The sequence below is a fragment of the Calliopsis andreniformis genome, chromosome 2 (assembly GCF_051401765.1).
Source record: "Calliopsis andreniformis isolate RMS-2024a chromosome 2, iyCalAndr_principal, whole genome shotgun sequence".
Classification (NCBI taxonomy): Eukaryota; Metazoa; Arthropoda; class Insecta; order Hymenoptera; family Andrenidae; genus Calliopsis; species Calliopsis andreniformis.
The window spans coordinates 3,041,543-3,060,405 of NC_135063.1; the positions used below are offsets into that span (position 1 = coordinate 3,041,543).

The 18,863-nt window shown below is 46.3% G+C and overlaps 1 protein-coding gene across 2 annotated transcripts in view; it reads right to left on the minus strand.

The window, feature by feature from the left end:
- The window catches only part of LOC143188133 (homeobox protein caupolican), a 79,194-nt gene that overhangs the window by 13,209 nt on the left and 47,122 nt on the right, over window positions 1-18,863 (minus strand). For both annotated transcript variants that reach the window (XM_076392208.1, XM_076392209.1), the window contains exons 3-4: window positions 13,796-13,929; window positions 2,490-2,848 (exon numbers count right to left, since the gene is read on the minus strand). In XM_076392208.1, the coding sequence (XP_076248323.1) occupies window positions 2,490-2,848; window positions 13,796-13,929 (493 nt within the window). The remainder of the gene's footprint in view (window positions 1-2,489; window positions 2,849-13,795; window positions 13,930-18,863) is intronic.

Sequence of the window (18,863 nt, forward strand, 5' to 3'; positions counted from 1 at the left end):
GAAGCTTTTGAATTTAGTAAGGCCTTGGCAAACGTTGCTACCGTTACATTTGAAGTCAAAGCATAGGAGGTATAATAAAGGATTTTGCAAACACGAAAGACTCTCTTTTTGCATATTTTTGATCAAACGCTTTTTACATGTTTGCTACGAGCCTCATAAGGGACCTCTATTATTCTGCCTATACTCAGATGTTGCTATAAATCAAAGACAGGACTAAATACATAAGTATTTATCTAACTATTAAAATCATAACTGAATGTTTTCTCTAGAACTCTTATGACGATAATCTAAACGTAGTCGTAACAGATGAGACTCCACGAGTGGGATTAGTATCGATTTCACACTACACAAAAAAGATACTCTTCGCCTCAAGTACCTACTCCAGCATTAGCTACATACTACATACTTATACGAAATCACAAGTCACTGGGACCTCGAAGAACACGCACCGAATTCAGAATAAAAAACAAATCGTTCTTCTACAATCCTCGGTCAATCAGATTTTTCGAGAGGCTTATTCGAAAGGCGATCCTTTAAAATTACGAGGCATCACGGTGCGCGCGTGACGCAATTCGACGCGCAACGCCTAAATGTCCCAGCTCGAGGGGTAGCGAGTTGGAGGAAGAGAGAGGCGGACAGAGGAAGCGTACGAGAGTGAATCGGAGAGAGGAAGAGGACACGAAAGCACAGAGCAACAGAGAGGAACGATATTGGCCAATGTGCGGTGGGGTAATGGTGGCCATAGGAGGGTCCGTACCATTCGTCTCGCCGCGGGCGCCGATACATCACCGTGCCTCGAACCACCGGCTCTCCCGTGTATCTATATACATCCGCGGTGTATATATATGGAGCCCATGGAGTGTATATGGTCCTACGGATGGCTACTCAGCCCAGGCGCACCCTCTGCCTCTCGTCCACGGAGAGACGCGTTTAGGGAGACGAACGGTGGGCGCTCGGGGGCGCGCGCGCACTCAACACACGGCAAAGGAGCCGTTTGTGTGCGGCTATGCGAGCAGCCGTGCGCGCGAGCACCATTGCGTACCAATACTGACGAACAGGCCTGGTCCACCGGGGGACCAAACCGATGGCCATTAATCTCTTCGCGCGGCAACCCGCAACCCGTCACTGTGTTTACCCACATGTGAACCATTATGTCCGCCTCCGCGATATAGACCCCGACACACGCAGGCCTCGGCCTCACTGCGAATTCCTGACTCGCCGTTTCCGGCCGTTGGGCAAAATGCCTGAATAAGTAGCCTATCGAGCGGCCGCGACGAGAAATTGCCACTTCGTAATCGAATTTACTAGCTGCCACTGGGATGCGAGACGAGTCGCAGCGCCGCGAGTTTCCAGCGTCGCCGAGCGATCCGGTACGCGTTGATCGCGACTGGCTTGGAAGGGGTGGACGCCGAGCGCTGAATTTACGAGCGGGATGACGCGAGGATGTGGAATCTCGAGGAGGAAACGTCGCCGTCGCGCTCGCTGCGTCTCGCTGTCGACGATGCATTTATGGGGCCGTGTTTTTTAGGACATTGTTTTTCGAGGTTTTCCTACTTCATTTCTGAAATTCTTCAGCAATTTTGCGGGGAAGAGTTAGTGGCAGTATTTTTAGACGAACACGAAACGTGCCTAAACCTGTTTCCTCGTTTCCTCGATGGACTGACCATTTGCATCTCCTCGGCAATGATGGGGGACTACTCTAGAAGATGAGTCTCCATTTACAACACAGGGTGCTTGAAAAAAGCTGTGAGGAAAGTTAAGGAAATCGACAAGCAATACGCGGCGAGGTAGCAACGTTTATGCTCGTCGAGAATCTCGGTAGCCGATCTCCTCGAGTGGCTCGCGATCCATGTAGGGTGAGGTCGCGCACGGTTCGGCTTATTGTGCGCGGAATGGATGCTTGCGCAATATCAGAAACGCCGACCGATGGGTATTCGATATCGAGGAAACTAGTCACGCGAGCTGTACACACGCTACCGACATTCCGAGCCGAGCGGATCGGTATGTTTTCGCGGGCTAGTTCACCCTCGGCAACTCGAGTGATTCGATGCTATTGCACGCCGCGGAACAACTTCCATCGGAACATTGATAATTGTCCCTTAATGGGGGTCGTTCTTTCAACGTTTGAAACCGTTATTCCAAGTATTCTGGCGACCAAGGACGAACGTGGGACGACACACGGGTGCATGGGCGATTTCTGGTTCCATGCTGCCACACGCGTGGTCGTTTATTGATTAAACTTTGCCCAACACAGTTCTCCTTATTCGCTAATTCGCGAAAAACGCGGTTTGTTTACTGCATCTATGGTTCATGGAATATTCCGTACTTTCAATTCTAAGGTCGACTTTAATGTTAATTACCTCGCTGAGTAAGTGGATTCTAACAGAAATGCCAAACATGTGTAGAAAACGTATGATAAAACTAAATCTAATTTTGTCTGCGAAAGTTAATTCCCCCAAGTGTCGGAATGCGTGACAAAAATGACTCACCGTTTTCCTCGAGGCCTCTCCTCGCTTCCTCGCCAACCCTGTCACCTTGATTGTCCCCCGCTAGTTCATCCTTTTCCTTATTGTCCTCGGAGTCCGTGAGTACCGCGTCGTCGTCATCATCTGTCTTGTTCTTCGGCTCCCAGGTCATCTTGTTCTCCTTCTTGAGGCGTCGTCGCGCGTTCGCGAACCAGGTGGAGACTTGCGTCAGCGTCATCTTCGTGATGATCGCCAGCATGATCTTCTCGCCCTTAGTTGGATACGGGTTCTTCTTGTGCTCATTGAGCCAGGCCTTTAAAGTCGCCGTCGACTCCCTTGTCGCGTTCTTCCGTCGCGCGGCGAGGTCGTATCCGGCACCGTATCTGAAATTAAACACAGAAACATTGATTTTTAATTGGCACTATTTTCCAAGGTTTGACTTTGCGACGCTTCACGCGAGATGTATCCTATGACGTGCGTTATTGGAAACGCATTGGACATCAAGATCCATAAAATTCGAATTGTCTTTCGATCAGGGACACTCGACACGTCTCGATACAAAACGTGCCTTTTGCTTCGGAGAAACGTAATCATTGTTCAACATTTGTCGAGCCGAGGCACTCCACTCGAAAAGTGGTATCCTGTCGAGGGTGCGAATTCCCCGCAGATTTTGGCAAGCCCCGAAGTGCTCCACACGAGACCCACGCCACGGCTTCCTAGATTCGACCCCCTCCCCTCTCTGCACTCTCCTTGCCGGAGCATCGAACCCTCCGGGATAGGGGGCGACATCCTACTGGGTCGAGGGTGATACTCCGGCAAATATATACGGAGAATAAACCCCCAGTGGCGGCGTGATTCCATCGAGCAACCCCGGCACTCACTCGCCGTAATGGCGATTCGATCGATCCCCTCGCCCTCTCTCTCATCCCTATCCACTCTCTCTCTTTCTCTTTCCGTCTCCCTCTGCTTCCTTTCCTATTCGTCGCGCGTCTCGCTCGCTCCGTGTCCTCCCCATCCTGGAGAACCACTCGCGAGGGTGTTATAGATATGTACTATTATATACTGGAGCCTAAAATACCTATCGAAGATCCATCGGCCGTGGAAGGGTGTCGCAGGGCCGATAGTGGTGGTACTACTGTTCGAAGCGGTGGTTACCAACGATGACATTGTACCCGGACCGTGAAGGGTACTTGAATAGTTTAGACGATTGCGCAAGAACGGTACTAAAGATTGTTTATTATGCATTAGTTATGCATTAGTATCTAGGATAATAATATGCAAATAATTATTGATACGTTATTGATTTTTTTCATGGTAGCATAGAAGATTTTAAGATCTCTTTGTTAAACTTGGTCAAGACTTAGTGTGACTACACTGTATGCGCGACTTTATAGCACATGAGCTGCTATGTATTTTATTTCTCTTTAATACCAAAGAGCTTATGTCTGTTAATAAAGCATTATTATTATTAATAGGACCTAAGGAAAAGATTTCTCATAAATTCAAAATGGGTCACTGAATTGGAGCACTCTTAGTCGAGTCATATCCCCCAAATAGATAGATATAAATAGATATAAACTTCGAATTTTCGGAAAATGATTCTGGAGCTATTTTCAACATTATGAGGACTTGCCGCAGATTGGCAATTCTAGCGTAGGTATCACTACCAAAAAGCAGGCGATACAGTCAGATATCCAGATACCTCAAGAACGCAGCTAACCGCAACATACGACTGCCCGTTAAATTTTATGGAACTAGAAGATACAGTTACAGTTTGCATAAAAGACCGCACGCTAAATAACGTTGAATTCACTAAAAGGGGATAATGGGATCTTTTACTGCCCGAAGATTATTAAGAACACGGGCCGAACAAAGCGAAGGTTCCGCGCTTTATTTTATCGCGGTCCATAAATCGATGAAGAGCGAATCGTAATGTGGCGTTTGCAACAGGGCCCTGCGATAAATAAGGCGCCCGAAAAAGAGATTTTCAATACCGTCGAAAATTTTACGGCCGGATTCTCCTTTTTGAAAGGGAATCTATCGTGTTTTACGTCCTCGCCGGACGAGATCATCAACGATCCTCTTTATACGGGCACGAGTTTATACGAATGGAGACGTTTTCCGATTCTAAATCGCGTTTTACGATCGCGCCTATCGCCGGCCGATTCTGTTTGGCGCGCGCAACAAATGGCCCGATGAAATCTTCCGTCTCGGGGCTATAAGTTTAGACGTGATCTAATCTCGAGCTTTCACCGCAGAAACGACCGACGTATTCCCGAAAATACTGCTCGCGTTATGCCGACAATGTCACTCGATTTCCAGCTCGAAATTCGCCCAGATGCAACATTGTCGTCCACCAAAGCGTCGTAATTCGTGGGCTGAACGTTTCCCTTGATCGTTCGCGAACTCCTCTTGAAAATACGCGGCTCGGTAAAACCTGGAACGACGCACGATTTCTCACGGAAAAATTGCACGGAATTGTAGAATAAGTTTCCTGGAACGATGCATCGTTTACGAAGGAATAGGTTTCCGAGATCCGTCAAGTAGGTATGAAGCCACTCGACTGAGCAATTGATTCTGTATATCTCTGTCAAGTAAGAAAATAACAGCGATATGAAATCGAGTGCTAGTCGAATAAATGTTGGTATATAAAATCAAGTCAATTTTCCTTCCTTTTTCTACAGTGAATCAGTCCATTTAAATGCTAGATCTGCCAAATGGGATACGCACACGCGAATCAGAAACGCGAGAAGTTGATAAGGTATAGAGTAGAATATTGAATGAAACTGGGTGCACTAGCTTCGGGAACAGAAGATTGTGTAATTCCCCTTTCAGAATGTATCCCCTCCTTCATCCCAGTCGTCGCTGCAATCCTCGTCCAAGATTGCTGATGACCCAGTCGATGGGGATGAAGAAGCCAGCAATCCGAAGGAAGGCAGACTCGTGGAAGTTCGAGGACGTTTCACCCTCTATTAAACTCTCTCGGACAAGGGAAAGGCGGCCGCCGAGGCTCTAGTCTAGTACCTCGCCAATAAAATCAGCCTTTTTTTCGCTTGTACCTTTTCTTTTTCCCCTCTTTCGCCCCTCTCACCCCAACTGTTTTCTTCTTTGCTTTTACTCGAAGAGCGTCCAATCGATCCAAATTGTTCGAATCCAACGAGGGATTGGTTTACTCGGGTCCGATGAGTGGATGGACCACAAGATAGATCAATCTTCCTCTGAAAGTCTGGCAAAACCGATGTCAATATAGAGACTGCTCCGGAGATATAGAGGAGTGACACTATCAATACAGAATTCGCCTTTGATATAAAATTGAATAGTAGATAATACGAGTAACTTCTCATTAAACTGAATAATTTGGATTCGGAAAGCACGCCTTAGTTCCGAAAAGTTCACGCTAATTATTTAGCGAATGATGTTCTGTTCGAAAATCAAGAATTCCTTTGGGTCACTGCACACATTAAATAAAAGATCACCATGGATCCTCGTTCAGTAAATTTAGGTTCCCTATAAAACCCTTTACTCAAGTTTCACCGTGGTTCTCGGGGCGATACGAATCGGCGCGGCGATACGAGCGAGTTTTGTCCGAAAATAGCGACGGCGACGGTCAATATAAAGTTGTAAGCGGCGCTGGAAACGAAACGCTCGTTCCGCGAATGGCTCGGAAGTTAGAAATTGACAGGGGGGGACCTGCGCCTCTAGATTTAATCGACGCCCGAGCCCCCTTCATTGATATGCGCAATTTCGGCTCTGCCTCCCACGCGTCGCCACTGCGCGCAATTATCCACACACAGACACGGGCACACGTACGCGCACACCACCGCCGCGATTTACATACTAAGTGTGGCGTTGCGTGTCGACGGGAGAGAATCGCTCGAATGTATCGGACGCGATCGTCCTGAGCGTGCAGAGACGTACGAGTCCTCGATGCAATGCAGATGCGACACAGAAGCTTAACGCGTGATCGCCTAACAACGAAAGCCTGCCTCTTGTACCTGAGAGGGTGAAGGGACGCTTAGATCGGAGGGCGAACCACGATCTCGCCTCGGTTCGTAAAATTCCGCGACACGGTCTTATCGTTCCTGTGTCGTGATACCGTGAATCGGCACGAGACATCGAGAAGGATCGCGAGGAATTCAGGCTGCGTGGGTTGTCGCTTCACCGACTCATCGATCGTCGAAATCGCGTCCAACGGTGCACTCGTGGGCTATATGCTTCCCTTGGAATTTCATGCGCACTCGTAAATCTCTTGTACCTACTTACGCATGCTTTTCAAGCAGTTCGAGTATTTCGAGGAGATGTTCGACGCTAAATTCCTGAACCTTTGATATGATGATAACGAAGGGTGTATCGAAGCTTTGGGTTAATTATTAGAAGTGGAAATTTGAAAGAAGCGTAAGGCGTGGAAAGACATCTTTATTGCATGCTGTTGTACACTTTATGATAAATGTTGAAATTAGCGGCTTTCAGTATCGAGTTATTGTACTGTTTTTCTACTGCAGAAGGTCGGGTAATTGCGTTGTCATTGAAGCACCGTCATGGCAAAGGATTCTATTATCTACTCGCTTTCAATAATAGATATATGCACGCTAACCGCGAAATTTATTGTTTAATGTTTGAAAACCCATCAGATAAGAGGAAAATTATTGTGCTCTAGATGTACATGTAAATGTACCTTCATTATATCCATTTATAAAAGAAAATTATCAATGATATGCAGAAAAAGTGCATAATGCTTTTATGAAGAGACAGTAATTTATAGCTTCAGTTCCTTCGAGCCATGATTTCAATTACAGCAGGACAATAAAACCATTAAGATTAGAAATTATCAAACACTAACTGAACAGTAACAACTAAAATAACATCTGAGCAATCACTTAAAAAATCTACCAAGTTCCACGAGTAAAACCAGCTCTTCCGTGTAAATCTCGCAATTTTTCCTCCTTCTAGTGTCTCACAGCAATTCAACCGCGAAATATTCGCCCTCCCGACGATCGCATGCCGTCGCCAGCGCGAGGGACGAAAACATGCGCGAATTTCGAAACGCGAAACAGATCGAGGAGAGGAAGTCGCTGTATGCGGTTGGAAGAGGCGAGGAGAGCGAAATGGAGGGTGGGAGATAGTGGAGAAAAGAGAGGATCGTCGAATAGCTCCGGTAGTAGGTAATAACGAGGCGGACGGGGGCAGAGACGAGCGGCGTAATACTAGACACCGGGGCCACTCGAGCGACTCATTAGGGGCTTTGCATATGGTGGCGTCAACCTCGAAAGGTTAACCAATATTGGCAGAACGCGCGTAATTACGTCCTCCGGCCTCGTATAGCCGTGTGTATAGCTCCAATAGTTACGCCCGGTCCCGGATGTGCAAACGTTTCCTACCTACCTACCTACCAACCAACCAACCTACCAACCGACCGACCAACCCAGCCACCAGCCAACCTACTACCTTGCCCGCGCCACGCAACCTACCGCCGCGTCTGCTCCAACCTGCACCCAGCCGACCCGCCCCCTCTGTGTAACTGCAGCTGCATCCGACGACGAGATGACGACGACTCGCCACCACCTCTTATCTAATCCGAACCGCGGCTCTTCTTCCCGCTCCTCTTGTAAAACTCGCTTCCCCGACGCGAACATGCTAGCGTGGACTTGTTGGACAGCGAGGATTTTCAGCATCGAACATTGCCACGCGGAGAATCCCGGTGTTGGGGATGAGAGCTTGGATGGGGTTTCGAGCACGCCTTCGTGGTAATTGGAGAATTCTTTTTATGAGCTGGACAGGGAGACTGATATCGATATTAGGAGGTGGGGCAATCTCAGAAAAATGGAGCGTGTTAATAATGTCTTACAGAAACTGAAGTTTTATGTTTTGTATGAGAATATGTTTGGAAGATTCTTGAAGCATTGGATAAGTGCAGCTCAGGTTCCGAAGGTATTGATTTCATTCCTATTTCAAACGAAATGTCATCGCTGTCTAAGTTTTCATTGCAATTACAGAAGTTAACTCAATTAGCGTTGAAGGTCTTGAAACTCTTATAGTAGTAAATTTGCCAAACGAATTTACTGGCACGCATTGGTCGTTGATAGTAATCGATAGTAATTGATAGTAATCCTATCACTGAAATGTCAACGTCTTATAAGATAGCAGTTTCGAGGCTTCGAAAATAATCACGCCAAACCGATCTGCAGTTAAAACACACCGCAACCAATTTCTGCATCGAACGAGACTTTCACCCATCACCTAAGATCGTTCACCCTGTGACTATATTACGCCTACCGCTCGTTAAAAAAAGAAAAAACATAAATTACTGGAATATCAAAATCGCCCATCTCGTTGATCGACAGTGAAAGTTAAGGTCTGCCACAGTTTAAATTTATTTTATGTTCCTCGATGTAATTTTCCTGGCGATGCGTCTTCCCCTTCGATCCAAAGAAAGCCTCGATAGCAAAAGGTCTATCGCGAGAATAGACTATAGTTTTTGTCTTTACAGAGCTGGTCGATCACTAGACGCGCAAATACGCGAGATTTTTCTTGTTCAACGCTGACGATCGATCTAGGCAACGGATAGGGAAAAATTCAAACGACAACCAGTCGCAGTGCGATCGGAATAAAAAACTAGCTCTCGTTCCTCGTCGCCATAGTAGATGTCTGTATCTCACTACCGAATAAAAAGTGGTATCTCCACATTGGGTTAGAATTGAGTTAGCTCGGCTCGATAGTATCGCGTTTCAACGTTTGATGAGCGCAGGGAGAGCAGGGGAACATCTGATCACAAGAGACGATCGAAGCCGACAAAGAAGCAGATTTTCTCCTTGGGTTCGCCCCAGTTCGACAAGGGAAAAGGCAGCGGTCGACTTTGAGGCAATTAAGGTGCGCTAGCATGAATATTCATTGAAGGAGAGTCGACCAACCAGTGCAATTTTCGACTCCTCCCCTGGCATTTCTCGGAGACGATGGACACTCTTCCAAGTAATTTTTTATTCAGTGCACTACTTTCGAGGGTAGAAGCGGAAAGTTAAACAGGGGTCAGGGTGTCGCTAAATCTCCATGAAAAATGCTCCTCAAAAATGGGGAAGATTTGCAGACATAGATTATGAATCACTTTCACACGTTTCATAAGAATTATTTATACAAGAATATTCCAATGGTTAAAGTTGTTAGAGTACAGTAAAGAAGTAGGCTGCTACGCTAGCATAGACTAATTTACTGTTTACTTTGTAAATAAATCCAACCCACCTTCCACTCACTTAACACCTTCCTCTCCCTCCCTAAACTGCAAATTCATTTCACACACACCCATACAATTAGAGCGCGTTCAACATCCTAAAATGAAGTGACACAAACTTCAGGGATTCAGCGTTACGGAAGAAAGCCCACAAAGCACAGTGAACGCGATTCTCAAAGGAGTCCGCTCGCGGTCGCGGCTGAAACGACACATTTCTCATTTCCCGTAATCAGAATGTTCTCGTCGTCCCCATCGAGCCTCGATTCAGTTCACAGCCGGTCGCCTAGCCCCGATACAACCCCCGTATGGAAACAATAGCGGCCCGTCGACGACGAGAGATCGGCGACAGGCCGTGCAAGAGAAAGGCAGAGGGAGCGAGAGAGCACAGAAGCTGAGCAGGAAGCGAGAGTAAGAGCGAAGAGGGCGAGAGGGCTGTCGTATTATTAAGCAAGTAAATTAATAGAGGCTCCGGACGGAATGGAGAGGACCGGGAGAGCAACAGAGGGTGGATTCCACGATAAACAATGCCTACGGTCCGTAGTTTTGTGCGCGGCGAACGCACGCACGCGTCCCGACGAGGGATCTCCGCGCGAGGGTGGCTACGAGAGAGAATCAAACTCTGCCGGTGCGTGCACGTACGCGCGCGTCAACGGTGGAGGAGAGGCGAGCGTGTTTGTGTGGACACGAGGGTTGCTAAGCAAAGTAAGTAAAGCACCTGTGGGAGCTGGCTCGCGTCGCTCGAGGGTGGAAGGAGGTCGTTCTGCGTTAGAGGTGGACGGAAGACGGGCGAGCGGGAAGGGAGCACCGAGAGCTGGCTGAAGAACGAGCGTGCAAGTGCGCGAACGCGAGAGGAACAGAGACGAGGCAAGGAAGGGAACGAGACAGAGTGGGGAGAGGGAGAGAGAGAGAATAGAGAGTAGAGAGAGGTCTGGCGAACAGGCGAGCCAACCCCGGGAGGAAGCCAATCAATAAACTCACTCACTCGCTCTCCTACGGAGAGAGACCTACTGCTCTCCCTACGCTCGCGATGCGACTATATATACGGCCAACCTGGAAGCCTCCATTACGTACGCCCACTCGGCTGCCTACAGCCATTTTGTAACCGTTCGCCGTGCACGGTTTCTCTCGAATCTCGCTCTCCCCATCCCCCCCGTTCGAGATCCGTGGAATCTGCCGAGCGTTCGACGATGACGAGAGAACGGAACTCGGCGAGATCAAAGGATTCGCCGGAGCTCGGGGGACGTCTAGCTCGATATTGCTCTCCAGTTTGCGATTACCTTTTTTCTCTATATGGCCGATTTTTCGAACTTCTACTGCCTTCGCCGATCCGCGCGGGATCCTTACGTTCCTCGAAGAGTCTTAGAAACGCACATAACGATGTCAGGTATTTCTGGGCTTTGGGAAGATTGCTTATGGAGGCACTGTTCGGAACAGCTGTCTTTGAAACTGTTGTATGACTTGGATTGATATTTTGGGTTATTTTTTGGAGAAATATTTCACTGTAATTTAGGAGTTGCCATGACTCACCGCTCGTTTTCATGAAAAGGGAACCCCTCTATAGATTGTATCTTTTTCTTGTTTATGATCTACGAAATAAAACTACCCATTATTTACCCCTAACCGCCCTTGAGTTTCTAGTTTGAAATATGAATACATTTCTACAAAATGTTACTAATTTAATTTTCCGTCTACTATAGTTATTTCATAACTGCCATTTAGTTCTAAATCTACAATTCCCATTGTCGAATCTAAGGGACAGAACTTACAAAATTATTCTGAAACGCTTGAGTAAAAATACTACACAGTCGGTTCATTGATTCTCGTTGCGTCAGGCAACTTTTCTTTCCTCCTTAATTATCGATCTAAGTTTTCTCAAACACTTCTCGTGAAATGAATTTATGAAAACATCGTTCTTCTAGAGGACCCAGAAAAAATGGAAGGGAATGTAGATTTACGAGCGACGAAGAGGAATCGAGCCCCGTGGTGCAACCAAGTGTTTCCAATTACGCCTAGCGTCGAAATCTATGTCAATGTCTCATTTTGTCAACGGCACGCGACACATGGTCCTCCAAAATAGCCCTCTTTCCCACGAAGGAAGCCCAATCTTTCAAGAACCCGACAGTATCCATTCGATCGCGACGTTTCGAACGCAATATTATGCAGGTCAGCGCAATGCCTTTTTCTCTCTCTCTCTCTCTTATTTTTCGCTAAACGCCCGGAAGAAAGTGCATCGACCTGGTTCGTCCCCCACCTCCGACGCGAGATCGCGTTGCAAAAAGCGCTCGTTTTACGACGATCGCCTCGTTTTTCCGCGTTTCCTGCGCTTTTTCTACTTTTTTCCACGAACAAACGCGCGATTCTGCTCGTGTCACCAATAACAACGCACCGTGTCGCGCTTGGAACTCTTTTAATTTTAATTCCGGCCCGATAAATAATCGTTCCCCCGGCTTGACAGATTTTGATATATCGCTGGTGTATCGCGATACAACGAGTCGAGCAGGCTCTGCAACGTTTTCACCAAAAATAAATTCCCCGCCGTAAATTCGAACCGTCAGTTTTTTCCTCCGCGCCGCCATTATTAATCAAAACACGGATTCGTAACGAAAATACCGAGCGACTCTGGGAACACACTCAGGAATCACTTACTCTCTCGATATAATGTTTACGGGATCGGGGGGGGACGGCGGTGACGTCCTCGAGCGACGACGACTCTTCTCGCCCATCGATATTCTCGCTTCCCTACAAGATGAAGTACAAGGGCTCTCGTGTTGACAGCACCCTCGTAACTCTTATCCATGAGCAGGAAGAACGAGCATCCGGCGCGCTCGGCCCCCTTCTTACGGATTAATTGTCGCCTACCTTGACTGAACGCGTCACATTATACAGATTTGATGCCCCGGGGGAGGAGACGCGATTAAAGGGACTCGCGCAAGTATCGTCGCGTCTGTATGGCTGAACTCTGTACGCGTTTGAAGCGATTTAGGTGCAGATATAACTTTTGAAATCGGTAGCGTCACTTGGATAGTTCTGTTTTTGAGAGAGTGGAATATAGGAACAAGGGCTAAGAGTGTAGTCGCTTACGTAATAGCTCACCCCTAACCTACCCACAAAGTTGTTTGTATTTTTACATAACAGAGAGAATAAAGTGTGGGGAAAGCCAGTTCACTTGTGAGTAAATAAAGTTGCTATACAATATTCTCTTACTCTGTAAGTTTTTCAATTAGGACATTTCATGTATGTGCAACATGGGCGTCTACACGAAAGAAAATGGTCATAGCGATCTTGCAAAAGCCTTGCAAGTAGATTTAAGCAAGGTGGACTTTTGTAGAATCTGTTACAGACCTTTGTAAAATTAATGAAGGAAGCTTGACTACAGTAGGAGCAGCATAGTTAAATCTACAAAGTCGACCCTTACTAATTCTGTTAAACCTCTCAGCCTGTAGAGTATTTTTGTTAATTTTATAAGAGACTTCAATAACTTCAACTTTAATTTAAACAAGTTTAAAATAAAAATTTCTTTATACGAATAGTAGCTACTAGTATATTAAGCAGATATTTGATCTTATATTTGAAACACTCACCTACGCTAACATGAATAACATACCTAGATATTTTATAGTTCATTTTTCTAAAATTATTGTGTCTGTTTTATTTGTCTGTTAAACTTTCTTTTGAGTGCCACTATATATCTCTCATATTTACAAAACTTATCAGAATCCAAAAACCTGTGCCTACATCTCCTGTCTAAATGCTAAAAATATTTTGTAGTCAACCTGAACCATAGATCAACTTGACTACGGTCTGCCTACAGTTTTTTTTAACTACGATTAACAGAAAACAGCATAATATGGGTACCTAAGTTTGAACGAGAAATAGAATGTCAAAAAATGCGCTTTGCCTTTCTGCCTAAGCGAAGGAAAAGATATAACAGATTCGCGATAACGGTAACCATTTCTGGCAGAACATGTATAGCAAGTATGGAATCGTGATTCTTGTTTTAATGGCGACACTGAGCAATGCGAAAAGGGGAGAGAGGAGAACCGTGGCGCAGTGGTGGTGGTTTAATCTAATGGAGCCAAGAGACCATGAAACCTGGTGATAAACTTACCCGTAGGCTGCCAGGGTTGGATCGTAGGGGTAGTAACCCGTGGCGGCAGGTTGAAGGGCTGCTGTACCCCATGCAGCACCCATATCCGCCGTCATGCCCATCCCCGTCGTGTCCTTCAATCCGTACGGATTTCCCTGCAACAGAATCATGTAATTGATTATTGAAAATAATTTATATTACTAAAGAATAGTTTATATGACTAAATTCCAGATCACAAGAAAGGTAAAAATAGACCTTCCCCTCTGTCCTTTACACAGGCTGTTTTCAAGAAGCTCTTGACTAGTGATTGACATTGTTCCTAACATGTAAAACAGGGTGAAGAATTCTAGACACCCAATACAGCACGTCTGTCACTAACAGAGACATTCGACATCGTAGAACAAGTTGGTTCGCTGCGAATACTTGACACTGGCTGACTACGGTACAAGCCTCGATGCGACGATTGACTTACAGCAGACCGACGATGAGTCACAAAGCACGAGCGCGCTCTAGACAACAAGATCTTATCCGGCACAAAATAGAGTGAGCCAAAATACCAACGCTCTGCGAGACGCAACAATGTTCGCCATTTGTTAAATAACTGCGCGTGCAGCGTGTGCTTCGATGCATCCGTTCGGCGGAATCGCCGAACATGTTCTTGCAAATAAACATTATCGATTATGCCAGCGTTGGAAGCGATGCGATCACGGAAGTGCGGTGTAAAGCAATCTGCGCAGTCCGTAAATGGCACGGGATCTCGTGTTACTTTTGCTTTCGTGCCGTGACAAACGTTCCTCGGAGCTGAGCTCCTCTCTTCGAGCCCGACCAGCCCACTCACCTGGCGTGACGCAATTTATGCAAATGCCCCGCCGAATTAAAATCGAGCGATCCATCATCTTAAACGGCGATCTCGCGCAGACTCAATGGCAACGAGGTCAGGAACGCGCTCGGATCAATCAATCCATCAACGAATGACTGACGATCCGTTGATCGAGCTACACCCACGAATATTCGCGTCGAGCGTTCATCGCGAACAAAACGATTTCACTTGCCCTTAATGATCATTTTAACTGCGAATTGCCAATTTCACCTTTCTCTTTTTGATAGATACGCGGAGTGACGGCACTGTTTTATGAGCTTGTAATAACTTCGACCAGTAATTTACAGTCACTTGAAAATTGAATTCGTGAGTTCTTAAAACACGTGTTGAGAAATCTACAGTGTTCGGGTTTAAGTATTCTTCTTAGCAGAATACAACGCAACACCTGTACCATAAGCGTCTCATTGTGTAGGAGTGTAGGCAACCTCAGACTCCAAATTTTCCCGCTGTGCCAGTGAGGCAGCCGAAAGACTCTGATATTTAGGCAGAAATTTTACTAGCACAGGGGAAGAGAAAGAGGGGTGGAGCAAGCAAAAACGCGAAGTTTAACGAGGCAACGCAGACAGCGCAACCCGTCTCGGCCGGATGTGTTCGTACAGCCTCGTCGAGCGAGCGTTCCGAGGTGTCGCCACGGAACCCGTCATAAAACGCACCCTGGAAGCGGAGGGGCGAGACTCAGGGAAAAGGGGGAGAGAAAGAGAGCGGCGCTCGGGGAGCAGAGAAAAGGCACGCGAGACGGCAGCGTGCTCGGTGGCTAATGGGAGCACAATGGGATATTATTAGAGCGAAGGCTTAGAGGCGTTTGGCGCCAGGAAGTTTCGCGTTACAGCGATCGCCGTCGACTCCTACTTCCCTGACTCCTAATTCCCTTGGACCCCAACCCCTCGTTTCGATTTCCGAATCCTGCTGCTCTCGTAGCCTGCTCCTTCCTGCCCTTCACACCTTTCCCCGGCTGGTTCTTCTGTTCCGTGAGCGAAGAGAGAGCGGAAGAGATGGAGAGCATATTTATCCCCCTTCCTCGCGCTCGATCTCTCTCCAGGCATATCCTTTCCGCGGGAGCAACTTTAATGGCGAACCACGGGTGGTCCAGCGTCGACGCCTCGGACTATTGTTACGACTGCAGAACGCGGTCCGGCCAGCAGCCGATTATACGAGCGACCGAAGTATCAAGGTAGCTATGGACGTGCTGCATTGAATTTTCTGGAGTCACGGTCGCTGACATAGGTTTAGCCTGCATAGGAATTAGTGGAGGCGATTTTGATGATGGGAAAATATTTTAAAAAGTTCTAAGGTAAATAGATCTGTGCAGGGTGGATTTTAAGGTTCATTGCATGGATTAAGTAAGGGAAAATATTATAGCAGAATTAATTTCCAGCAAGCGATTAAAATCAATGCAAGGATCTACATACATTTGCAAGTGTTTTTGCAGCACGTTATCTGATTCGTAAACGTTACAAGTGACTGCAATTTTCCTCCTGTTTTCAGAAATCTATGTTTCAAACTATTTATCAAATTTCATCGTACAAGGTTCTCTGAAAACCACAGGGACGATACATTTGTTGCAATCTGATGCAGTGCAATTAGAGATTGAAATTTGCGAAAATTGCTGCGATGCTATCTCGTCGTGTTTCCCTTTTGCTGTGGCGTACACACGTCATCCGTTTCGATTAAAAACGATGCCGCGACTGATTGCTGTTGGCGAGCACGCCCACTCCCTCTGTATCGAGCTGCTTTGCGAGCGTACACGCACGCGGATACTATTCGCGAAATTATTAAAAAGGGGTTGGATGCGCATCAATTCGATTACCGGTAGATTCGAGGGCGAATAAACGTTTCATTTTTTTCCTTTACTGACTAAAACGTTTCGATTTTCGCGGGGTCACGATCGTTATTTTGCGTGAAAGCTCACGAAGGGTGAATGCAGGTGTAATTAGAGATCGCGAAGTAAGGGAAACGAGTGTACAACAGACATGGAAATCGTCAAATTTGTATGCTTCTTTTATGGAAAATCCACTGAATTGGTGTGTTTGAAGTGTTTATAACTAGAATTTGGAAGAAGTACCTACTGGAGTATAAAATTGTAAATATGTAGAATCTCAAAACAAATGATACATCAGAAACATATAAATTGTAATTCTTATATTAGGTTTAATTTAAAAACTATTTAGGTCATCTCTCATTCTCTGTTAAGCCTACAGTTTAGTAGGATCAATAAGAGCTCGGCGTTAATTAAATCGAATCTCTAAGGACATTTCACGTTAAATGTTCTAAAACACAGTCCTTTCAGGTCTCCTCCCAACACTGTTTAAAAAATGACTGGAAAACTTATAAAACCTTCAACCCAATTAATCCGAGCACTTCTCTCTAATTAGAGTTTCCAAAAGCAGGCACGACGTTCAGTCGTCCGAGTCACGGCACAGACAGGGGACACAAGGCAAGCCGAGGAAAAGTCGAGCGAATACAGTGGAAAGGACCCGCGTCACGTCGAGACCGACAAAGTTAAAAAAGTTCGAGGCTCGGTCGGCAGTTGCTGCGCGATAATTTAATTAACATCGAATGAGGGATAGGGAGGAGTAGTATCGACGCAGCGATTATGAAGCCGTAGCCGTAGTAAGCTTTTGCGCTAGACAGCTCTAATCCACCGGTTGGAAAACTCGCATTCCATTCGCGTAATCGTTGCGTAGATTACCATATAGAAAAGAAATAGCCTGTCGACGATGCGACGGTGACCCCAAACTCGCGTTCTTATTTATTCCCCCGGTTGGTGTTCGCGTTGAACAAGGACCACCGTGCTCGCCTTAAAGAGCCCGCTTTTTATTAGTTCCTTTATCGTCCCGCGCTCTCGCGCCACCCACTTCATTCAATGCTAATCCGATTCTTATTATATTATAATGCTCTCGTCGAAATGACGGCGCGCCGCTCGAATCGTCGGAAGCACGTGCTTCCTGCTTAACGATCCGCCCAGACGGGACAAAGGCCTGCGGGGGAGGGACGGAACGATTCACGATCGAGGGAAGCAGCGTGCGTAGAACAGAGGTAGAAACGAAGAAATTCGCTCTGGCGACGGTACGACCGGGCTGTTACTGTCGGTGGCCTTATTAGAGTAACCTCATTAAGGAAGAATTTTCTTACGTGCACGCCCTGTTTCCACGTGAACTCTGCAAGCGGAAGAGAGTTCGTCGCAAATATTAACTTTGTGCTGGAATTTCAGCCGCTGATTCAGAGTTTGCTCTAAAAGGAAATTAGATTACTTATCTTTCGGCAAAAAGTTACGTAATTACACGACGAGCATTAGACGTCCGATGATGCTACTCTAACCACTGGAACTATTTGCCTAGAATGTGGATGAACACGTTTCCTAAAGTCGCGTTTCCACTTGTATTATATGGAGCATTGGGAGATGACAATTCCGAGAGATCAGTGTTCAAATATGTGTGTCGAGAAAGCGCTTTAAAACTGTTTATCACAATTGAATAGAATGAATCCTACATGAAAAGAGAAAAGTGGGTTGATTGCAAATGCTTCTCATAGAACATCCAGTGGACACCTGTAGGGGCAAAAGTTGCGCCAAACAAACCTATTTCTTATCAAATGGAGCAACACTTTATTTCACTTTCTAGCCAATATATCGCTGTCGATAAGATTACATTATATTCGATTCGCGTTACTAATAACTTCACCCTCTCAGATAAGATTGGTTTACGTTCCAAGCTACGCAAGCAACAACTATTTCACGCGATAACGCAGCTTTATAGCCGCGGTCCTCAAGTAAACGATATCAATGATTGCGTTTACACGAACTTCGCGGTCATTAAAGGTTGAACAGATCATAAGAAATAAGCTTCAGCACCTGTGGAACATGTACCTCTAGAAATAACATAAATGATTGGAAGTCAATTAACCGAGAAGAAAGTATTTCTTAAACGAACACCCTGCTATTCAAATTCTCGCCACCTGAAGCCATCATTCCTTCAACAGAAGCATTCCTTCGATAGATAGTCAGACATAGCAATCGCGAACCGACAGAGGTGGTCGATAGACCGTGTCAAAGGACTCGTCGAGACGGCGGGGTACTCGTCAAAATTCTCAAAATTCCCGGTGACCGGGCACGCTTATGACATTCCAAGCTTGGCTGTCGCGCGTGGCTTCCGTGAAGACAGGGCTGACCGTCGCGTGCACGAAATTGCGCGACGCCTGAAATTCCACGAA